Source organism: Pinus tabuliformis, chromosome 3_2, assembly GCF_031772625.1.
Source record: "Pinus tabuliformis cultivar Carrire ecotype Pingquan chromosome 3_2, CPIR1, whole genome shotgun sequence".
NCBI classification, from domain to species: domain Eukaryota; kingdom Viridiplantae; phylum Streptophyta; class Pinopsida; order Pinales; family Pinaceae; genus Pinus; species Pinus tabuliformis.
The window spans coordinates 60149930-60176040 of record NC_142302.1 but is presented as its reverse complement, the minus strand read 5'-3'; the positions used below and the strand labels follow the sequence as shown (position 1 = coordinate 60176040).

Sequence of the window (26111 nt, the reverse complement as noted above, 5' to 3'; positions counted from 1 at the left end):
ACAAACTATTAAAGATAAATTAAAATTTGTAATAACCATTAAATTTGAAGTAACCTCATTCTAAGTAATGAGGCTCGGTGGAGTAGCCCGTTTAGTGGAAGGATTCTGTGAGGCTCTATCTAATTTAATTCCCCAAAGTGCGTCAAATGGACTAAACTCTACACGTCATGACTTTCCAAATATTTTTTTAATTTACAAATAAATGATTTATATATAGACATAATTTAATTATATAGGTTGAGCTGCTTACTTGTCTGGTCTGGTCTGGTGTGGTGGGAAGAAATCACGGTCTTAAAAGCACTTCATAATTTCTATCACTGGCCTGTTATATATTGTTTCAGGGTTGTAAGTTTCTTGAGGTTTCAGAACAGATTAATGGCACAAATGAACACGGAGGACATGCCGCTGCCAGCTCTTTTCGAGCAGGCGCGCCAAATTCACTCGACCGCAGCGGATTCGACTGTGGATCAGGTAATTCAAACATATGATGTTTATGTCTTAACAATCTAAGCTACGGGCATCCTAGTTATATTTTCTTCCCAAACCCTAATTATGATTTATTTTCTCAATTCTCTATCTTTCCGCTCTGTAATTGCTCATTGGACCATAATCTTAATATGTCGTGTTTGTTGATACTGTTTGCAAGTCACCGGCACTTTTTGTATGAACAGAAATCCCGTCACTCGGGGTTTTAATTTGAAAGCAGTTCCATTTAATACCCGGGAGGTAATCACATCCGAGATGTGAAGGTTTTGATACTCTGGTTTAAGAATCGGGCGTCTCGAAGGGTGTTGAAGTGATCCCTAATAGTTATCCTCTATTTAATTTTGATGCCTGAGACTGTCAGTAATGCATTCCATCCGGGTACGAATCGGGAAATCACCCGAAGATACAACTATTACTTCATGGTGGAGTTAAACAACAACGCTGGATTGGTTAATGTTAATAATTCCCGACACATCATGGTTCTACTAGACGAAATTTGAAATACATAATCACAGCCGAAGGAATACCATTGTTCAATATTTGGATCATAAAACGGTGTGCTAGCCTGTCTCTAGAATTTTGGACCTTTTGTTAACAACCGTTGTGACACATACACTATCGGACGATAGGTATGGGTTACAATCCAACACCTTTGGTGTAATGCAGTGAGTTTTCCTACCACATGGGCAGTTTTGGCTATTGCATAATTTTGTGGATTTGATGCATTTCACACACTCATAACACATTGTTTACCTATATTGTTGTTTCGATTACATATTCTGTATTTGTGCTTTTCCCAAGCAATTTCTTATATCCTCATTTCCCTGTCTCATTGTCGTAGCTAAGTGGGTTGGTTCTCTTTTTGTTGATAGTCTTCTTGCTCTTTCAACCAATGGCTGTGTCCAGATGGTAGCACGTCTCTAAATTTGGTTGATCAGGATCTGTTAATTGCATAAGATGCTTCTTATCAAGACGCGCTAAATTGCTTGCTTGGAATCTGGATTAGGTCATATAAAGAATAAAAAGGTGTCAAAGACGCCTTATGGAACTTGCAATGGCAAACTTGAGCTAGGGTAAGACAAAATTTCTGGGTAATTGAAACCTTGGTTTCAACTTCCCATTTACAATATGTATTTCTAATCCATTTCAGTGAATCCGATTTGTGACCCTAACTTGAAAGGCAAACTTAAGCCTGCGTTGGGTGCCTCAGGATGATCATATACTTAATTATTATTGTATATACATAATTCCAAATCATCTTTTATTGTTTTATAATAAATGACAAAAAGGAAATCTTAAAAGAAATTAGGCAGAAGGCAGGTTTACTGTAAACCTACCTTGAGTGCCTCAGCATAATCATATACTTACCTATAATTCATTGATATTGAGAAACCATGATATCTTTTTTAATAAACGACAAACTTAAATGAAATTGGGTAAGCCCTTTTAGGATGACTGTAAGTCAAAGTAAAATGAAAAAAGAAGTCAGTTTTAATTTACAAATAATTAGGCATTGGTCATAAAACAATGTTGAATGAACTGCAACATGACATAGAATGACATAAAACGGTCTTGTTTATTGTTTCCAAATTATTTCAAAAATTTGGAAACTTAGGTTAGTTGGAGTAACAGGTTAAAAGAACAGAAGGCTTGAATGCGATCATGTATAGTGTGGGAAGTTGTAAGGATGGAGCCAATATGGAAGATGTAGAGTCTGGGTCAATTGTTTTGGTCTAATGACCTGATGACCAAAGATTTTCAAATGCTATATATGAATAAAATTGACTGGTTTTGAATCAATTGGATTGAAGTAATGAGATTCTTCTTTAACCAGTGCTACAAAATGATAGATACCCACCTTTCTGGCTGCAACTTCGAGCTTGGTTTTTATAGAATGAATTTCCATTGAAATAATCTCCACCTTCCAAAAATTCTCTGATTGACTCTCTTATATCATCTTATTGGAGTACTTGCAGTTGATACCCAGAGCCATTTAATTTGCCATCCCCTTTAAGATGACCCTCCCATTTATGGAGCTGGCCTTGGATGACCTTCACCACACCATTTTTGATCTTCAGGTGGTGGCTTTATATTCTTCCTGCCTAGAAAATAAGGTATGTAACCAATTTATAGAAAAATCAAAGAAAAAATGATGTTTGGAAATCCACAGTTCTATAAATTTATAATTGCTAATGATCCATTGAGGGTTCTTCTAGAAGAGTTCTGTATAGTCTATTGAGACTAGCTTGCTAATCCCTTCTTGTTTGACTTCACCTAGGGTTAGAAACATAAGGGTATGCGATTCTCTTAAGATGGGCATATTTGCTAGAATGTCTACACTTTTGTGTAATGTTCTATTATGTGTAAATTTTTCTCTACCCATATTTTTGATGACTGTTTTCATCCATTTAGCTCGTCTTGCAAATTCGAAAGTAAGACTTTTGGAGCCCTTTAAAGGTTTACATTTTTTGTGAAATTCACTCAAGAGAATACTTTTTGGTACATGAATTTGAGGTAGAGTTTGATTGCCCCTACTAACATAGACATCTGAACTTGAGTGTTTGTTCCATCACTATTGGTCCGAGCATGAAATGCTAGCAATGCACCTTGATTGTCTGTGACATACCTCTTGCCCTTGGCATTGTCAGGTGTCCTTTGTCAGCTCCATTGAAGTTTTTCTTTATCCATCATCCTAGGTGAAGGAACTTCTTTGTCTCCCCATGGTTTCCCCAGTATTGGGGGATGGTTTATTGCTAATTTTAGGTATGTTCTATGCTTAGAGCAATATATTTCAATTTTCACAGTTAGCTCAATATCTTTTGCAGATTAGCAATCACATCAGCATTAAAGTAAACTGTAGATAGAACATAAACATAAATCGCAGAAGAGAAGCCAAGACAAGAGGACACAAGATGTGGCGCTAGCCAGGGACAAACCCCAATGTGGGGAAACCCTTCATCAATTCTTCTTATATGTTCTTCAATAGTTCAGTAGAGCGAGAGCGAGATAGTACATTTACAATAGAAGTCAACACTTTGACTTATCTAGATAAGAGCATAGATCATCTCTAAGAAGATGATACATGAGATCAGTTGAAGACATGCTGCTTCAATTGATTCTCCAAGGTGACTCCTTCACCTATCATTGTGTTGCATCTCGTCATCATGCTGCACCTCATCGTGCTGCACCCTATGTTGCACTGCTGTCCTATGTGCCATTGTTGAACCATGTTGTCATACAACATGTCTCATGTGCTTGCCACAACTATCCATGCTGTCCATGCTTGCCATGCTATCCATGCTTCCCATGTTGCACCGTGCTGTCCATGCTTGCTGTCCCATTGTGCCACCGCTGCACGATGTCATGGCTGTCCCATTGTGCCACTGCTGCACTATGTCATGGCTGTCCCATTGTGCTACTGCCTCATCATTGTGCTGTCCCTTTGAATATTGTGGCACAATATCATTGCTGCTAGTACTGTTGTCCCATCACGGCTTGTTATCCCAACGATCCAACATTGCTGCTTTCCCAACATACTGAAGTTGCTCTAAATATGTATGTATCATTGCCTAGCTGTCCTAGTTTTACTACTGTAACAGTTGTACCTAACAGTCATGCCAAAAATGTTGTTGTTCTGGGTGTATGGCAGCCCTTAACACTTTCTTCAGCTCACAGTTCTAGGGTCCTTGACTGCAACAATCTTAGACTGGTTAGGGTACTTTGAGGCCTCCTTTATACATCATTCATCAACGTCTATAGTGCTGTGTTAGTCCTTCTATTATCTGCGGCTAGGGCACAACATGACCCTCCTTTCTTTGCGGTTAGATGTCTTTTCCTAGGACAACGTTTAGGGATTTTAAGGACAGCTGCTTAGGGTCTCTTCTAGATCTGCGTTTAGGGTAGTTAGAACTTCTCCTTGCTACGCTATAGAAGTCTCCTCCATGACTGCGTTAAGGCTTCTTCATTGGCTGCGTTAGGGCTTCTTCATTAGGGCAGCGTTTAGCCTAGGGCACTCCCTCTAGGTCTCTCCTTCATCAAAACCCAAAACAGAATGAAGAGAGTGATCACAAGAGTGTGAGTGTGTCAAAATGACTTGAAGACCACCTCTCTTTATACTAAAACGTTGAGCACAAGTGGGGGCAGTTTGGTTGCCGGCCGACCTTGACGAATTGTCTTATAACACAATTAAATTCATAACTCCATGAGTACTTATCGGAATTGGATGATCTTTAGATCAATCCTACGCCTCTCGATGAAAGGGATCCAAGAAAAATATCAACTGCCATAAATAAGATGACCCACATGGAGTTTGGCCCTAGTTGCCAATTTTAACACTTAGACATTACTTTGTATACTGGCATCTAAAATTACAATATATAACTACCATCACGTGAACCATACAATTGTTTACATAGAAAACATAGGATATTTAGTAGGGTATATTGTTGGAGAACAAATTCTCATTTCTACCAACCATTGTTGATGGTTTAAGGCAACGAGTAATTAACATGCAAATAAGATAGGTACCTAGATTGTTTAGTATTCACAAATAACATTGAGTGCTTCCTAAGCCCTAAGGGATAGCTCAATTGGTCAAGCCCTCGTTACTAAGTACCTCCCAATAACCCTCGTTACTAAGTACCTCCCTATTGGGAGGTCATGAGGTCAAATCTCCTCGATGCCCTTGGGGTTAAGCCTGATATATTAGGCCGCCTTTGATGGATCTGTGTGGATTACTGCTCGTGGACGTAGCGGCCACTCAGTGACTGCGAACCATGGTTGCACATTGAGTGCTTCCTTGGCCATACCTTCTTTTCTTATTTCATGGAATTACTTTAGAGGAAAGTTATAATTGGATTTTTGTGGTAGGTGCAAGTCCATTTTTGACTTATTGTTTGGAGCATTAGAATGACCTGGAACTCATTTGACTTTTATGGAGCAAGAAGCAAACTACCTTTTAGTACATTTTGGAACAATTTTAACTTTTGAAAGGGTTTGTTGCAATGGTAGAAGTTAGAGGAATTGTTTTTCACTTTTGTTTGTTCTAAAGGATCTTATTTTGTCAATGAATTGACTCACAATCTTACTTGTTTACTTGTTTTTTAAATTAAAACAATGGTTAGGCTTGTTCGAAAAATGGTTGTGATTGAACCGTATGGCTTTGTGATACAAAAATAGAGAGGAAGGACCCCATCGGGAACTTAAAATCCAAGTATGAAATCAAAACTATCTCTACACATGCTAACCAACTGTTGTATATTCTACTATGGCAAGTGTATTGCTTGACATATTGTCCCAGACGTAGCCAAAATTTTCAAAACATACTAAAATTTAGAAAATTTTAGAACGTCGACCCATAAAGGACCTCTTTAGGGCCCTGAGAGTCTTCAATTGAGTCTGGTTTGTTTCCTTGCAATTTAAGGTATGCTACTTGATGATTTCTCATTGTCGTTACTTTTAGGTTAGCTTCTTGCTTAACTTCTAGATCATGATAGTTCATTCTACTAGAGGACACTTAGATTAATTGCCATATGGAACAACACATGACATTTGCTCAATGTTTTTCAACTGTAGTTGCCACCATCCCTACTTGTTTTACCATTTCCAAATATTTTCTTTCTTGAGCTTGCAGGGTTTTCTCCATTCTTCTTAGAGTGCAAATTTGAACCTTTGTTTGAGCTATGTGTTGCATCCCACTCATGGGTGTCATTTTGTAAGGTGTTTTCCTATGTTGAATGCTAGTCACTTTAGTGGAGAGTAGCTGTAATTTGTCATGTCCCTTTTTCAAATAATCACTGTAGGGGAAGCAATTGATTTAATTAGATTAAAATATGGTCAGGAAAACAGGAGGGAACTTTGTAAAGTCACATTATTATGTATTTACTTGCCCTTCATATTGGTGCCCATGGTATTGGCACCCATGGAATACTTACCCATGGTATTGGTATCCATGGAATACTTACCTATGGTATTTGGGATGGCCAAAGATTATAAAATGGAGCTCAAGATCACCCTTTAGGAAAATTTGGATAATTGATGGATTGTTTACTTTGGTTCTTGGAGCTTGCTTGAGGGTTTATAATCATGAGCATGATCTTCTTCGGTGGAGTAATTACCCACCTTAGTTGATTAAAATAACTACTCTTCAGTGGTGAAAGACCCCACCCTAGCTAGTCTTGAAGGAGGAGCCATCCAGGTTTCTCATTGGGCATCAACAAATTCATTGGAGAGGTCATTGTCAGCCATTTATATCTTCAACCATTTGTGCCATCTTGCTAGTAGTCTTAATACGTTCTCATATATATTTATATTCATTTTTAGTATAATAAGGTTGAGTTTGTTTCTTGTGCTTATTGTCAAACGAGGGTTTAATGTTAAATTATATGCAACATGTTTAACGAAATGGTCTTACAATAATAATTAGCAGAAATTCATTGGCAATGTCATTTTTTACACGTGTTGGTTAAAAACGTCTCGATGGTAATTGTGAAGATTATTGCAAAATATGGTTTGGGACATTACAGTGGTATTAGAGTTAAGCATTCTGTCAGCTTGAGGGTTTTAAAGGGAATTTTCAGTCTCTAATTGTTGTTGAAGTGTTTGTGGTAGTCGCTATTTGCCATTGGGAGGTCAACTTGTTTATGCAGGTTTGAAACCCTAGTCACACCGAGCCAGGGTTTGTATTCATAACAATCCTGGATGAAGGTATAACTATTATCAAAAAAAAGAAAAAAAAGGGGGGGGAGCTGCTAGGTGAAGGAAGATTTGTAGCCTTTTGTGAGCCATTAGGAGAAGGAAGATCTTGTCAGAATATGGAAGAAGTCGCCATCGTGTGAGACACTTGTTGCGGCTCGAATTAGGAGATCACCCAAAAAAAATATTATGAATATAGTCAACGAGTGTGCCCGCAGGTCAGAGCGCTACCAAAAGATTGAATGAGTGGGATCAGAGCGAGATTTAGGTGGTTGATATCTCGGGGGTGAAATTTGAATTGACGCAATCTCTTTCGCAATTAGAATTGATGTAGATCTACCAGGAAGCAACCCTCTACGACGAATATTTGAACAAGGAGAATTTGTGTCCTAAGAGACAATGCAAAGCAAGTGGGGTTGTAGGTCGATTTCAAAGAGTTGCCAAAAGATTGAATGAGTGGGATCAAAGCGAGTTTCAGGTGGTTGATATCATTTTACCCAACCGGGGTGAAAATTTAATTGACGCAATCTCTTTTGCGATTAGAATCGATCTAGATTTGTGAGGAAGCAATCCTATACGGTGAATATTCAAACAAGGAGAATTTGCGTCCTAAGAGGCAATGTAGAGCAAGTGGGGCTGTAGGTCGATTTTAAAGCGTTGCTAGAAGATTGAATGAGTGTGATCGTAGCGTGGCATCATATTGTCCAACTTTGTAGTAGTCAAGGGTTGTTGGACAACGCGAGTCTGAATTTGTTTGATGAGCACATGACTTCCCCACAACTTCGCCACATAGGTTAGGGTTTCCTTGGAAGCTTTGATTAGTAAATTGTGCGAAGGAGCCATTTCTAGACTGGGCCAACCAGATTGTTGTGTGACAAATCTAATACACAATGAAGAAATGGAAGTGAGCGATGTAGGAATATTTCTAGACAATCGATTCTTATTCAAGTGCAAGTAAGCAAGACTTTGCAGTTGCGAAAGAGAGGCAAGTATCTCTCTAGTAAAATTGTTCTCACACAAATTAATGCTGATCAAGTTTTTCAAGTTCCCTAAGCTCTCTAGAATATAACTTTTTAGAAAGTTCTTTGGGATATTTAGGTATTTGTAGATGGGAGAACTGAGATATCTTGGGTGATAATGTTCCACTTAGCTTTTTGCGTGGCAAATCTAGCTTTACTACATGGAGGGAGTCATCACATGTGACATATAACCAAGTGCAAGGGTCTTCTATGCCCTTTTCCCAACTTGCTAAAACATTATTTGGATCTTGCGAGGCACTTTTGAGTCTTGACTGTGATTAACGCGTGCATCATTGGTCCGTTTTGACAGACGACTAAATCTCTAAGGGCAAAGCTTGTTGCCTGAGCGATCGATATATTCTCTACGGAGCGTGCTTGAGAGTTATTTCATTACCGTTTGTAGTGTATCTTTGCCAGGATGTATAGCGCGAGGGTTAGTTTGTAGTGGGATCAGAGGTATACAGTGGGACATTACAACGAATTTGTGGGGCTGCAAAGTGCGTCTCTGCCATCATGGAATCACAACTTGTTATTAGATTTTGGATAACGAAGGTGATATAATATTAAGCACATTGAACAAGGCTTGTTAATGTTTATGAATCCGGGTTCCTTTGCTCTAGGAAAAATTATTCTGATACTTTAGTCACATATTCTCTGTTGAAGGTATGAAGGTGGGCATTTCCAAGATGAAGCTACAAATATTTGGAATGATGTTTTTTGCTGTACTAAGCAACATAATTTTTTTTTTTGATGAACATAGGAATCCCCATAATTTTTTTTTTGTGATAAGTGTGCTATCTGTCTAAAGGGAATATTATAGTTTGATGAGGTTCAATAGTGGAAGGTAGATTACTTTTGACATCAAGTTTCAGTGCCTTGATGGAGTTTTTTAACAACTTTTTAGAGCAGGAGATCAACTTGGACAATTGTCTCCATCCAAAGATGTCCTTCTTAGCTCATTGGAGGAGGTGACAAGGAAATTACAAATGGTGGGACAACCACCTTCTCAGTTGACTCTAGCAATTATGGTTCCAATAATGACTAACTTGGGTGAGTACAGGCTATTGAGGCATAAAGATGGAGAGGTAAGGCTTGTTGTTGCACATTGTTTGAGTGAAGTTTTAAGGGTTACAACTCCTGAAATCCCTTATAAGGGGAATATAATGTGGGAAATATTTCAGTTGATTGTGGGAAGCTTCCAGGGGCTAGATCAAATGGACAATCCATCTTTTGGCAAGAGGGCCAAGATTCTAAAATTAATGGTAGAGGTAAGGTCATGTGTTATTATGCTTGACTATGGTTATCATGATCTTGTTTTACAGCCGTTTCATTATTTCCTTGATGTTATCAGTAATCATGAGCACATGAGAACCATCATGGGTACAATTATTGATAAGTGTGATGAAAGTGATGTTATTTTCCAACCCATCATATCTTTATTATTGGCTGTCTGAAAACAAAAGCAGGTCACTTCTACAACTGCTTATAACTTGGTACAGGATGTTGTCAAACAATGTGAAGGGAAGCTAAACCCTTGATGAAGAGTTGGTAGGGTTCAAACTAGAGGAGATGGATGAACCTTGTGTGGAAATTCAATCTCATATGGCAATCACAATAGATGAGGGGGACAATTATATCACTTCATCTTTCTCTTCTACAGGACCTTCCAATGACAGTCACTAGGAACATGCTTAAGAAAAGATTAAACATCTTAAGAAGGCCTTCGAGAGATTGAGGAGAACCAATATTCTCAAGGACACCATATTACAATAGGACAATGAGCTTAAGTCTTTTGGAATTAGGTGTGCCAAGACATCTGCCAATCATACCCATATTGGGAAACAATTAGAGTTTCTAATGAGGAAGCAAAAGAATCCTTCTTTGGAGTGGTAGAGGAGCCCTTTTTAGGAGTACATAGACAAGGCTTGTAGTACCATGAATCCACATTTGCATAATGGGGAGGTGAGTTGGTATGAGGAAGAAGGAGCAAACTCCTTTCGATTACTTTTACAGGAAGACTAGGATCATGAGATAGAGCTTCAGTATATGAGCATTCCAATTGAAATCAGAGTGGCACAACATCAACATGGTGGGAATATTCCTTGGGTTGGCATTTATACACGAGGTCTTTTTCAGGGGTTGCTGATAACTAAAGATGATGGAAGGCACATTCCATGGGAGGTTATGGATACTTGCTATTTTAGAAGTCCATTTCAGTTGGAATGGAGGGAGATTATGAGTTGGTATCCCACTGAGTTGATGTTTCCTGGGAGGACACTTCTAGCCAGAGGCATAGTGCAATAGGAACCATCACATATTTGGGATGGCAGACTTCCAAATAAGCAATGGGGGTTGGGTGGATCACATCATCACATGGCAGAGCTTGACAGGGAGTCAAGGGTTCATTTGATGTAGCTGCGATTTCTCAGATTTAGTCGAAGTAGGATATCATGGGCAACAAAATCAGATAAATCTTTTGATAGAGTAGCGGAGTGCAATATCAGGTTTATGGAGAGTGTGGATGACATTGTTACAAACATTTTATCCAGTAGACCAACAACATACAAAGATTGGGTATTCCACTTGGAGATGGAGCATTCAAAGAAGATGTTTGCCTTTGAGTTGAGGGATTAATACCTACAGGATGATGGGTATACCCTCAATGACCAAAATAGTAGGATCTCCAGTGTGCATTGGTAGGGTTTTTTTAGGTATTATGACACAATGTTGGGCATGGTATGGTGAGGATGCTCTCCATTTGGTGGATTGGGTTCTAGGGGAGCAGATGATTAGCACAACAGTGACACCCCCACTAGCAAATGAGGAGATATGCCTGTTAGATTTACCGAGGATGATTATGAGGGAACTACAATGGACCCATTTGTGGCTAGATGATACAGTGGTGTATTTGATGATATAGTGGTGTATTTGAGACGTAGGTATCAAGGGACTTATTGATGGTTGGATAGTACAATGGTATGAATTGACATAATGGTACATTTGGGACTTAGGTATTGTTATGCAGGTTATGGCATTTCTTGAGGACAAGCAATCTCAAGGAGGGAGGGTTGTCATGTCCCTTCTCCGAATGATCACTATAGGGGAAATGATTGATTTAATTAGATTAAAATATGGTCAGGAGAATAGGGGGTAACTTTATAAAGACACATTATTATGTATTTACTATTTACTTGCCCCTGGTATTGGTGCCCATGGATTACTTGCCCATGGTATTGGTAACCATGGTCTTGGCGCTCATGGAATACTTACCAATGGTATTGCTATCCATGGAATACTTACCCATGGTATTGGGATGGCCAAATATTATAAAAGGGAGCTTAAGATCACTCTTTAGGCAAATCTGGATGTCTGATGGATTGTTTACTTTGGCTCTTGGAGCTTGCTTGAGGGTTTATAATCTTGAGCATGATCTTCTTTGGTGGAGCAATTACCCACCCTAGTTGATTAAAATAACTAGTCTTCGATGGTGAAAGACTCCACCCTAGCTAGTCTTGAAGTAGGAGCCATCAAGGTTTCTCATTGGGGAACAACGAATTCTTTGGGGAGGTCATTGTCAACCATTTATATCTTCAACCATTTGTGCCGTCTTGCTGGTGTCTTAACAGGTAGTCATGTATATTCAGATTCATATTTAATATTATAAGGCTGAGTTTGTTTCTTGTGCATATTGTTAAACGAGGGTTTCAAGTTATGCAACATGTTTGATGAAATGTTCTTACATTAATAATTAGTAGAAATTCATTGGCAATGTCATTTTTTACAAGTGTTGGTTAAAAACATCTCGATGGTAATTGTGAAGATTATTTCAAAATCTGGTTTGGGACATTACATAGTCCCATCTCTTTGCATCTTCGCAATTCCCCTGTCAAAGATCTTCATATGTTTTCGTACCTTGTCTAGCTCACAATCACACATATCACAATGCTTGTTCCTACATTGTGCCTTAAACATGAGGGGAATTGTCAGGCTGAGGCTCCTTTCATTGTTGTGTATGCTAGCACGCACCCATATTGAAATAGAATCCACTAGAGCTTGATTGCTGGAGCTATACCATAGCCATATGACAATATGCATGCCCTATCACATTGTTTGGGAGGACCACTCAAATCTATGTATAAAATTCAATGTCAGTGAAATAAAATAGAGGAAAGAGGGTATGGAAGGGAGATTTAATTTGCTATCTTTTTCTCCATGCAATTGTTTCCACATGCTAGTTGTGCCATGTTAATGAATTCATGGGAGGGGTGTAAGGAGAGACACTCCCCCATTTGCTTTCTAACCTTCCTTCTTCCAATTCCACTTCAGCATTTGCCAATTTATTGGCCATGGTGTTATGTGTCCTTAGCACTTGATAGAAGGAAATGGACTCAAAATGTCGAACCGTGTCCAATATTTGATGGATTAATCTTTTCAAATTGCCATTCCTAGGAATAGGATGAGCATTAAGGCAGTGTGTAGTGATGGTTGAATTTCCAACTACTCCGATTTGTTTGATTCCATATATCCTTGCTGGCGTAATCCCTGGTACATCGTTGGAAATTTCACTTTATTGTTAGAGGCTACTCCCACCCCCATGCAAAGTATCTTAACCCCTCTTACTAGTTTACATGTTGAGAAGCTCTAGTAATGATATTAAAGCAGGGACGCAGAGCGTCTTGTGTGGAATCATGACATCTAAAATTCTGTAAGTGGTGAATGAGATTTACGAGTGAATAAAAAATAGAGAACATATTCATTATCACCTGAGCAATGAGAACAGAAAATAAGCGAATGGTCCTACAGTACAATCAATTGGAGTCACTTAGAAGGGTAGGGCTGCAAAAGAGCTAGTGGAAATGATCCTTGAAGAGCTTTAGATGATCTTGAAGAATTATACGAGCGTACTAAGGAAGTTGAGCAAATAAGACACCTTAAGCCTCCATTAAATAAAAGGCCTTAAGCCTCCTTCAAATAAAAGGCCAAGGAATGGACATATGATGACTGCCAATTAATTGAAGACCATTTTGGATCATGTAATATAATGATCAAAGCCTCAGAGCCACTTTTAGGACTTGGATCAGTTGGCCTAAAATGCGTTTAAGTCCTTTGATTTCAAGGAATAGGACAAACTTACTCGTATAGTTTTCACATTGGAAGGACCACATGGAGAATTCTAGAGATAAAAATATAGGGGCAATTATAAGAATCCATTTCAACTTGGTCTTAGATGGTAATGGTAATGTCACAATACTATGCTCTTGTAATTGGAACCCATTAAATTAAGGAGTTAAAAAACAAATGGGTTTCACAAATCATTTTATCTTTTAACCTTTCAGACTAGTGTGTTCAAAATTGTTCGATTCACTTATGGATTACAATGTCTTCTCCTTGTAATATGTACAGGGGTTGAAACTTCATGTTGAACAATTGCTTATCACTATGTGCAATTTGTGCACATGTTATTGGAAAGAGTTTCACCCACAACAGAGGGTGGGGAATTTAAAGTGTCCTGTTGTAGAAAGGATTGGAGATTTAAAAGACATTCCAAAGATTTGGTGGGGGCCCTCCTTTCGTGAAGAATTGATTTTGGAAGCCTCCTGGTTTGAAAGACGAGTCACTAAAAAGGAGTGCCTTTCCACCAAAAAGGAACAATAGAGCACCTGCAAGTCTTAACCATGTAAGGAGAATCATTTAAAGATATTTTTTGTTTGAATCTTTAATTTAACAAAGAAGATTTACCTGCAAAGAACTTGCCTGAATCTTTTTTGATAGTTTTGTAATGTAAATTTGTTTATAATAACAATGGAGATCAATGGGGTAGAAACTAAGTTTTACATGAACGATGGACATACCTGTAATTTTGTATTTGAAGGATTTGCTTTAAAGAAATAAATGGAAATCCAAATGTCACTGCTTGCATATGAAATTGAGTGCTGGGAATGTGAACTCAGTTAGGGAGAAATGTTATTAAGTCAAGGATCATCATAATTTCAATATCACGGTAATTGGGAGGCATGGAAATATTTTGGGCCAAAAGTATTTTATTATTATAATGTACAGATTCTTCAAAGATATCATATTTTGACTTCTGTCTGATCAAGAAGATTAAATTTTTGGCATTAAAGACGTTTAAAATTTTTTAAAACTCCTATCCCCACCACCCCCTCATTTTTATTATTATTATTAATTAACTAGAGTGGCATGAAAGGTGCTGTCATGTTGTATGATTCTTATCAAAATGTCTTTGAAAGGAGAAAGATGAAAAATTTGGGATTAAATATATGGGGGGAAATGCTAATATATCTTTGGGTTATGAGTCAATTTATACATAAGTAGAAGAGATAGATAGTCAGTGTTCATCCTTAAAAACTGCCATTTGGAGTTCCTAAGTTTGTTGGCCAAATAGAAAAAGACGTGCATTGATTACTAGCTGTTCAAAGGTAACAAGCAATGTTAAGCAACCTCTCTCATACTAGTAATTGATTGGATAGCATGTAGGGCTGACCACTTTTTTTTTATGCATAGATTTGAGAAGTGGGTATAAGTAAAAACCATATTCATGAGAAAATACCAAAATGTGCATTCACCACAAGTATGACTTCTTAGTAATGGCTTTTTGGTTGATAAATGCTCACTCCACTTTTATGAGGCTCATGAATAATATCTTTAAGCCCCAATTTTCTTAAACGCTTGCTAATATTTGTAAACAATACTAGTATTTTCAGCAAAAGTAAAGAACATTAGGGGCATTTGAGAAAGGTCTTCAATAATAGTAGGTATAAGTTTTATGCCAAACACTTGAAATAAAGTTTGTTGTGGGAAGTAGAAAACCTAAAACCAATTACCTCAATGAAGGGTGTCTAGTTAATCCAAGGAAAGTACATGTTACATGTGATGGGAAGACAATTGAGAAAGTCCAAGATTGAACTTTTTAGCAAGTGCAGAAACTGTTAGATATCATCTGTTGCTTAGTAGTTGTTCTCCTTCAGCTGAGCGCATGATCCCAGATCCAGTTCCATTCAGCCACAATCCTGTAACAGACCTTGTTTGCATTCAGAGTAATGGAACTGATCAGTCAACTCAAATATTTGCAATAAAAGAAAAGATAAAATATCCCTAGTGTGCCAGAGAATTGTAACTATACAGCATTAGTGGACTAGAGAGAGGAGCATAATTATCCATAATAGTATGCTATTGAGGAACGGAACGCAAGAACAAGAGAGCACTTTAGTTTATGGTGCCTGTAGGCAAAAGAGCTTTGAGAGAATAATCTCTCAAGATGTAAAATGCAAACAAGAGTGTTAACTTATATCCATCTGAAGTAACAGGTTCCTTTCCCTAGGAGGGGTTATCGTCCCACACAACTAACCCTTATTGACTTTGGCCTTAATCAATCCTAATAACAATGATTGCATAAGGTTGGCCATGGCAAAAACTGAAGCTTACATTATTTTCAACATTTTAGTGCTGAAAGCCAGCTGTCTGGATTCTAAAAACAGCTCATGCAGCTACATTTTTACCACTGGGTGTTAAATTTTACAATATATATCTGGTTATGGTGTAGTGTCTTATATTAACAAGAATTTTGAGATAGCCTGTGTTTTAAAGCAATGACTTATGCATGATTGTTTTCTCATCAGTACCTCATATTGCAGAATATAGTTATCTGGTTTTTTTAAATAACTAATATATTAAAATTGATGTTCAAAGACACATTTAGAGGTCTAATTGTTCTGAATGGAACAGTATTTCTAGGAACGTAAGCTCAATTGATATTAACTTTTGCATTATTTTCCTTTGGCAGGATAAATTGAAAAAGGCATGTGATATATTGCGGCAATGTGATGCAATGATAGACCAGCTAGGGTTATTTTCACCAAATGAATGTAAAGAAGACATTAGTACTACAGATTTGAAATACTTGCTGGTAGGTTTCTAACTTTTTCTAATTGCATGCTTTTGGATTCATGTCACAGTTGTCTTTGAAATACTTGCTGGTAGGTTTCTAACTTTTTCTAATTGCATGCTTTTGGATTCATGTCACAGTTGTCTTTTCACTTTGCCTCTTCACCTTCATCTTTTTCTGTTGAGAAATAATTAGGAAATATGTTTCTTTTTGTACGATTAGCTTTGTGCCAGTTCTACAATGCTATCAAAAATTTGTGATAGGATCAATAATAAATACTTGAGATGTTTGTCCATAATATTTGGAGGATGTTTATATTGCTTCAAATGTTCTTTCCTTCTAATGAAATACATTTGAATTTAGTTGACGTTGCTCACATTTCTGCTAGTAGGTGAATGATGAATCATTTTTATGTTCTGCAAAATATTTACTTCCTTGCCTGTTATTTGGCTTCTGGTAATTACTGCCCCGTCTGACTGGCCAATGGATCATAAAAAGATCAGGAGATTAGGTGTTCCTTCGATGTGTTTAGTACTTTACAATATGCTCGTTTTTATGGAAATATCAAGCTGTAAAAAAGTTAATTTGCTGGAGAGGGACAGGTTTAATGAATTTTGGTAAGGGATCTTGCAACATTCTGTAACAACTATGAACATGGTAATTGTATACCAAATCTATTCTTGCCAAAATTATATCTTATCATCACCTATCAAATTGTAGATACATGTAATTGTGAGAGAGAGTAAATATCTATGAGGTCTGTATTTGAAGTATTAAGGCAATAACACTGTTGGAGTAATAACACTCAATTAAATGTTAGTAATAAAAGTCACATTAATTGTTAGTGACTTAATATTAATGCCTAGTAGTTGGTTAGTTATGCTGAGTTTGGTAGAATCTGATAACCATATATTTGATTATAGGTGTATAAGAGACATTGTGTAATGCTTTAACAAATAATAAAAGTGCTTTATTACTTGCTTCTCTGTCTGTCATTTGTTTGTGTGCACCTCTTCTCATGAAAACTGAGATGGTATTAGAGCACAGGTACCTGGATCCTATGATAAAAGACATTGTGTAATGCTTTAACAATGATAGAAGTGCTCTATTACTTGCATCTCTCTCTATCTCCTTTGTTTGTGTGACCCTTTTCTCATGAAAACTGAGATGGTATTAGAGCATAGATACCTGGATTCTGTGATTGGAGTCAAAATCAAGTCCATGATATGAGACTCCTAAAACTCCGTGGAAGGGCATGTGTGGTTTTGACAACCAAGAAGAAAGACAGGCAATTAATGAAAATGCAAGTCGACTGTTTTATTATTGAGATGGTATTAGAACATAAATACCTAGATTTTGCTATTGGAGTCAAAATCAAGCCTGTGATATAAACCAGTGTCACAGGGTTCGTCGAACCTAAAGGTTGAGGTCCGAAATTCGTCGAATTTCAAAAAAAATCTTAAGGTTCGTTTAGGTTCGAGAAGGTTCGGTTCCTGCTGCGTGCATTATTATTATAACGACATTCATATTGTTATTACCCTAAGGTTTAGGTTCGAGAAGGTTCGGTTCCTGCTGCTGTGTCCTAACTTGTACAGTATTCCACATAATCGTCCCAATCTCCCAGTGAGCTTGTGCGCGATTTCCGAGTCATGGTTCAAATTTTTTTGCTAACGCGTTGACATTATTATAATTTTACAAGTATTATAATATATTGCAGTATCGAAATCTGCGTACATACATTATAATGTGTTAAAAGCATTATATTTTAAGGCGTCAGCATTATTATAATTCTATAAGTATTACAATGAACTGTAGTATTGAACTCAACGTACATGTATTACAGGCAATACAATATGTTAACACATTACAATGTATTGAACTCAGCTTATATGAGGCATTACAATGGGCTAATGTATATTTATTATTATTATTATAATAATAAAGATAAGTTAACATAATTTAAAAATTATATATTTTTACAAGAATTATTTTTAATATATTTTAAATTATATTGCATTAACGAAATTAGGGTATTGTTATTTTAAATATTATAAAATAATATAACTTATATTTATGGAAAATTATAAATTTATTGATATATCATATAGTATATGATAAAAATTATAAATATATATTAATTATAAATGAATATAAAAGATTTATGTAATTTTAATTATTATATATATATTTTTAAAATTATATACATGAACGAACCTAATGGCAAACCTCATTCGAATCTCATCGAAAAATTCGAACTCGAATCGAACTTAATTGTAATCGAATTCGAATTCGAACCCGAACCATGTGACATTGATATAAACCTGTAAAAGACCAAGAAAGGGCATGTGTGGTTTTGACAACCAAGGAGAGAAACAGAGAATTAATGAAAATGCAAGTGAATTGTTTTAAGTTTTAACATTAAGAAAAAGGCAAATATTTTATGTTTCAAACCTTAGAATAATTGAAAAGACAATACTAGAGATATGTCAAATGAACAATCGCTGCACGGAGGTGGGTCCCTTGCCCCACATTTGGTGTCTGGCTTGGCTGTGACCTTAAAATTAGATTATTATTATTATTAATATTCTAATAATATTGTGAAGATATTTGACAACTGCAACTGTCCTTGGAGATGACACACCATAACAGACCTGCACATGCAATATATTAGAAACAGACTCCCTATTAGATGTTGTAGAGGCCATAGAATAGGTGCATGATAGTTTGAAAGTCTTTGATTCAGTGAAATCAACATTGTTGGAAACATCCCTTCATGATAACTTGCATGCAATAATCCTGCCATTGAATAAGATCATATATCAACAGAGGGATGCCCAGTAAGGGGTTTTGTAGGAATGAAACTTGCAATTGTATAGCAGGGAAAATATTCATGAAGACAAAAGGATAATGAGCAAAGATGCCCACTTGGGGATTGATCTGAACTAACCCTCCTCCAAAGTTTGTAAAAAAGATAAAACGTGGCAAAGTTTGAAGTCAATGGTATGAATGCCTCAAGAAGATGAATGAAAAACTTGATGGTTGGTATTCCATGGCAGCATTGTAATAAAGAATGCTTGCTTGATGCAATAAAACAACAGAAGAGAGATAGAAAAAATGAAGCTTGAGAAGAATAATGGGCAGTGGCAGAAGATTGAGAAGAAATGAGGGACAAATCCCTTTTTGAGAGGCTTGTGTGTCGCTGTTTGAGAGGACACGTAACCTAAAAATGTGACTTATTTAGGGCATGTTGGACACATGCCTTGTGAATAGAAGACATGCCAAGCACGTGTATGCCATTTATTCTAATGTGTTTGTGTCCAACACAAGGGATACAGACACCTAGCGCCCTAGGGGCACTTCCTGTGGCTTAGGTGGCTATAGCATTGAAAAGTTTGCCTCCATCTTATGCAAATTTTATTGAGACCTTGAACATTACTTCTACTAGTAAAGATTTGACATTTTTGCAGTTGAGCACTAAGCTCTTGCATCGAGACAAATAAAAAAAAAGCAGTTTGGGAATAATAATGGGATTGAGTCTTCTTGGGTAGCACTTGTAGTGAAGTTTAAGAGCAAGGTCAACAAACAAAGGGGTGAGACTGATAGAGATAAATCCTCTGAGTTAGGTAAATATAGAAAAACAATTAAACAATTTTATTGTGGAAAATTAGGGAATATAAAAAGAGTTTTCCAAATGTAGTTGTGGGATGAAAAGAACTCATTTGGAATAACCATGATAATGTAGTTGAACTTAAGGAGGAGGAAGAGTTCTATGTGTTCATGGCTAGGAAGACGGATTAAAAAGAGGTAAATATGATTGGTACGTTAATTTACGAGCATCTAGATATTTTACTAATTGTATTGATTGTTGTGCTCATTTTGTAAATGATAGATCTCAATTCTGTTATGTTGAGTGGCAGAGAGGAATATAGGACTAGAGGAAGGGATATGTCTTACTTCAGCTAAGAGGTAAGAAGCTAATGATTAAAAATGTTTATTATGTCCTTGTTGATAGAAGAATATACTTTAGATAATTAGTATAATTAAGCATAGTCCACACTTAGACACACATTTCTGCAATAATGTCTTATTGTTGATAAGAATAACAAATTATGGTTGCTATGGGTGTGGAAGTGTAAATTTTAAGCCTAGATGACTGCTGTCCTATGTTTCTCTTAATCAAATAAATCATATCTTATTTAATCACAGAAGTAAGTATTTCTGAACATGCAACAATCACACGTATAGGTAAAAATGAACAGCGGAAGCATGAACACGATACACCAATAATTACACCCTCAAGTCAGCTTTTCATTTAAATATTCTAAGCTTACGAGGAAACCTTCAAAAGCCTATCAAACTAACAGCTGTACGGTATACACAAAAATGAGAGCTGCACTTGCTGGACAATGGACAACCAAGAATTTGCTTGCTTTGACCTGCTTCTCGACCTCAACTCCTCTCCTGTGCTCTAAATTTGCTCAACTGATCATTCTTGATCTCTTGAGTCTTCTTGGTTTACCAAAATTTGTATTTTATCTTCTCTCATCTTGTTCTAGTTATGCTTTGAGAGATAACTAATTTCCTCAATCCTAGCAATTGATTTTCCAAAAATTAGCAATTAATCTCCCAAATATTAGCAACTAATCTCCTTACCATAGCAACCACCTAACCTCAATAATGAGATGCATGACTAAGATTAGAACAAATCTAATTCACCAATGTTCTAAAATCTCTAGAATATTTCATTAGATTTCTAAGCTTACAAGAATATAGAAACTTGGACTTTCACTTGTACTTATTTAAGTGAAATTACAAGATGGTATTATTTCCCACATTTACAAAGTGGTAACTAGAAGTTGTCTTGAACAACTTCTTGCACGTTCATACCTAACCTGTGCAAGAAGCTCGGGCTTGAGCTATATTTCTCAACACTCTTAGCGAGGAAGAAATTCTGCACCAATCCAAGTCCATCTTTGATTGCTTTAAACTTCCCTTTTGCTAAGGGCTTGGTCAGAATGTCAACTACCTGCTGATCAGTGGGAATATATCGGAGCTTCACTACTTTCTGATTCCTTTTTTGAATGAAGTGATATCTAATCTCTATGTGCTTGGACCTGTCATAAAACATTGGAGTCTCAAAGAGTTTGATACAACTCTGATTATCACAGTAAAGCATTGTGGGATCCAACTCCTGATTAGATAAACCTATAATCAACTTACGAAGCCATATGTTACATTAAAAATCCTTCAAGTCAATTGACTAACCACTCTTACCCCATAGACCACTATTAAATCACTCAACTAACCATCGATACCTTATAGACCACTATTAAATCACTCAACTAACCATCAATACCTTATAAACCACTAATGAGTTAGGTTATACATATAACATTACATGACTGAATCAAACTTAATCACTAGAAAACCTCTCGAATTTGGTACATTGTCGAAGGCCTTTGTCGATACCCCTACCATTACCTTATTAGTGCTCTTTATTTGCCAGTTTGCTCTTGGATGATATAGATTGCTCTTATGATCTATCAACATTGAATATATTCATTAGCACCATAATCAAATTTGTTGTGCAATGCCTCCACCTATTCAATGTGATCTATAATGAACATTTGAACTTGCTAAACAAAACTCAGGTAGGAATTTCATTGTCATTGTTGTTGTGTTCTTATTGGTCCATGTCCTATTTGTTGTCTCAAATGGATTGATTTAGTCTGATCCCAAATACTCATGCGACATTGTTAGGACATGGTTCAATGTGTGATAGTTTCCCACATGTGTCTGTTGAGATGATCTTTGATAGTGCTCACGTTTATTTACAAAGTTGAAATGCTCCTTAAAAGTAGCCAGCTACCATAGTCTTGAACATGAAGTCTTTTATGCTCTCCTTGTCAATGTGTCATAGATAAGTGTCCTGCAATCTGATGATGTTTTTCCTTAATAAATTCTTTGTGATTATTGGCTAGAAACATCTTGTCAATATTGCATGCATTCTAAGCTTGTACAAGACACTTTAGGTTTGAAGACTAAGCTTCTCTTCTGAATTATGGACATCCCACTTGGTGCTTATCCATTTTGTGAAAGATGGAGCATGTACTTTAAATATCAGGTACATCCTCGTACATGAAACAAATTAACGTATTAAAGTCTCCTTCTCTTGCTTTTTATTGTTTGTTGCTGTCTACATGGGACAACTTTTCTTGTCCCACATCCTTCTTTCCTAGCTTCACAATGATCTTGAAGTCATATCCATGGAACAACATGAGTGCTGAACTTAGCTTGATTGCAGATTCTGGGAATATTCCAAATCTGCAATCAAGATAATGATGGCTCAACATGAATCACTTGCTCAATTTTCGTGATAACTTCTACTTATTAAAAATATATTTCATCCTTTGCATCCAAAATTTTCTTTTCCATTACCCATCTTGGCATCTAATTTTTTTTTTCCCATTATCGTCCTTGGCAGCCAAAATTTTAATTCCCATTGTTGCAGCAGGAATTCTCATGCCCTCGTTAAAGAATTTGCTTATCTTACTTACCCACACCATGTGGTCCTCTTTAAGGTCACCCTCTTGCATGTTTGATAGATGTGTCGAGAAATAATATATCTTTATAACAACAGTTGTCCTCTGCCAGCTTTCTCAACTTTGCCATTGAGTCCCTTTTCCCTTTCCTTAACCTTTCTTTAACCTTTCTCCCAAACTTATGTTGCTTTTAATTCTCTTTCAGGCCAGTTCTTGCTTATCGTTTATCACTTTTATTTCTATATATAGGATATCCTTTTGCTTCCTCTAATCTACATTAGAATCACTCTATGGCCCTTCATTGTTAGGTTTTCATTCTAATCCTCTTGGGTGAGCTTTTGGTGGCTATGGAGACTTCTTTTGTGTTGCTTCTTAATTAATCCTATTTATCATGCAATCTTTATAAATATTCTCTTCAGCTTCAAACATCTATGTGTTTCGTGGTCTCTTGATCCACATTTACATATAGATAGGGTATCTGTGGGTACTGTAATTGCAATTCTGCTTTGTGCACCCACACATTTCATATAGGTAGCATTTTCATCCTGACCGCCCTCGAAACGATCCGATCCGAAACTCTGCCGATTTTTTCCGATTTTCCCGATTTTGTCGAGTCCCGCCAATTTTGGGTTTAGGGCTTTCGCTTGGGTTTATCGGTCCACCGCCGACGCCGCAGAGCTATTGCATACACCGCAGAGCCGCAGAGGCATTCCGGAACATGTTGATATATGTCTTGGAACACGTTGAAACAATCCAAAAGTCTATCTAAACCCTTCAGATAAATGTGCTTCAACACGTTGAAACAGTCTAAAATTATAAATGTAATCTTGATTACGTCTCTCGAGTCAAAGTATCGGGTATGACCAGAGGAAACCCTAAATGATTAAATTATGCTTTATTAAATTGACTCGAGACCATGGGTGCTTTGATTGCTGAACACAATAATATTGTAACGTTCAGTTCACTAAAACTAAAATGCATTGTTTCTATATAAATATTGTAATGTTCAGTTCATTATTATGTACGTCAAAATAAAACTTAAAGGTTTTGGCAAGATTTGTGCTCGACAATTGGTATCATACCATATACTTCCATTTGGGGGTCTTTTATGAATAATGTTCTTTCTACCATTGATATGTATTTTTATTTCGATTTTTATTTTCTCATTACACAAGGTTCAATAAGTAATTGGAAATTTGTTGTAATTAAATTTTTTTAACGTTTTCTTGATAATTACGGAAAGTGTGGATGAATATTGTAATTGAGTTCACTAAGAGATTATTTATGTGTTACTTTACTCGAAGAGGTTTGGTATTTTTTTTTTTCTAAGTAAAGACTAGTTCTATATTAAAAAGAGAAAATTATGTACATGGTGGACAGTCCTTCCGAGGAGGCCGAGGCCAGTCCTCAATCAAAAAAACCTGAACAATACTGACGAACCGGTCAAGCGGTTTTACAAAATATGCTTCATAGTTCTGATTTGTCCTGACATTCTGACTAACTGGACTCGGACTACATTTACCATAAACAACAGAAATCGTAACTAGACAGAGCCATTTAACATAGTTGACTCTAGAACAAGGTATAACAGCTGTATTGACAATACTAACAACTAGGGGCATTAGACTGAAACAAACAGGGTGAAAAAGCTGCAGAATCCACAACACAAGTTCAAAAAAGCTTGACATATGCACCCGAAGAAGATTAGACCTCCTGGCTGAGCGACGCTTGCTGCTCCTTTTTCTCCGGGCTTGGTGAGGGCAGCCAGGTGACAAATCCATCCTCATCTAGAATCGGCTCTCCGCGAGAGTCAGTGACCAGGTGAAGCCAACCAAGACCATGCTGAGAATGTTCGCTGGCCTTTTCCTCGTTCTTGGCAGGGTTGGAAGGCGGAGGCTCTTCCTGGACCGGGGTTTCCTCATATAAAGAATCAGTCCTGTAAACCAGACCATTCATGTCCCCCAGGAGAATGCTGCTTTCTTGTGCGCTTGTGGAATCAGGGGAAGTCGAGCTGGTGGTGCGAGACTCCTCCTCTGAGATATACACAGTGAAATTTAACGTGACCACTGGACGAATTAGCCTGCTTTGGAACCTGAGGCGGAAAGATTGATATGAACTGCTTGGGATAAATCTCTCCTGGTCCGATGGCGGAGATGAGGGGGAAGCAGAGGTAATCGGGACTACATGCTGCACGTCCGCAGGAGCGAGGCCAGTTCTGAGGCCATACCGACCCCCTCGTCGCGGAACACCCCTGCTACGCGGCATAGCACCCAGAGCGATAGACCTGAAACGCCACTCGAGCCTGAGAACACTGGAGTCGTGAGGAATTATGAGCGTAGCACAAGCATCAATCGAAGAATTCTGGCCATAAACTTGAACAGGCCTCATATTATAAAGAGCTGAGATATTAACTGCCGCGGGAGAATGGCACATTTCCTTAAGCCTGGATCGCATCAAGTACTGAGTAGCCATGCTCGCCTTGAATGCAAATTCCCCTCGAACCTGAGTAGACATGAAATCACCTGCATTGAACTGCAACTTATAACTACCAACGCAGACCTCGGAGTACGCCTGCCTGCCAACCGTCAGGCTTGATGGTGCGGTGGCGTGATGCATCATTAATAGCTGGAGTTAACACCCACATCCGGGTAAAGAGGTTTGGTATTTAATAAAGTGAAAAAATAAATATTATTTTTGGATATTTTGTATGTAATTATATTTTCAAATATGTGGTAAATTGCTCTTTTTTGTGTATTATTATTGTATTGAATTCTCTTGAAATATCACCCGCTTTCACTAAAAAAAAAACATCATAATTAGAGTTCAGGAGGTTAAGATATCACTTATTAAAAATCAATTATTTCCAATGTATTTTTTACGACATGTATGAGATACTTATTCATTCATGATATTTTGGACATCTATTGATATTATGCATTGTTTGGACATGCCTTTACCGAATATTACTGAAAAATGTTTTTTTTTTTTTTTTCAATATATGTATATATTTTTATTTAATGAATTCAGCGATTTTTTGCCGATTTTTTCCCGATCCGATTAAAACTCTTCGCTCTTTTGCCTCGCCGATTTATTGCCGATTCCGAGTCTGGTAACATTGGTTGATTGTTTGACGCTTGTTCTTCTTGATTAGCTTGAACATTACCATCGTTGGGTGGGTCATCCTGTTAAAATTGGAAACTAGGGCCAAACTCCATGTGGGTCATCTTATTTATGGCAGCTGATATTTTTCTTGGATTCCTCTCGTCGAGAGGTGTAGGATTGATCTAACGATCATCCGATTCCGACAAGTATTTACGGAGATATGAATTTATTTGTATTTACTTGAAAAATTGTCAAGTTTGGCCAGCAGCGAAATGTGTGGCACACATCCTCAACGTTTCATATAAATACAGGTTGGGTTGAGGCATTATTCAATCATCTCATCTCATCTTACATTCTTCTCTC

At 37.1% G+C, this 26111-nt stretch overlaps 1 protein-coding gene across 1 annotated transcript in view; it reads left to right on the top strand.

Annotated features, from left to right (window-relative positions):
- Nucleotides 1-233: 233 nt before the first annotated feature.
- The window catches only part of TAP46 (2A phosphatase associated protein of 46 kD), a 159719-nt gene continuing 133841 nt past the window's right edge, over nt 234-26111 (top strand). The window contains exons 1-2 of the mRNA XM_089415812.1: nt 234-471; nt 16003-16125. Of these exons, the coding sequence (XP_089271938.1) occupies nt 376-471; nt 16003-16125 (219 nt within the window). The 5' untranslated portion in view covers nt 234-375. The remainder of the gene's footprint in view (nt 472-16002; nt 16126-26111) is intronic.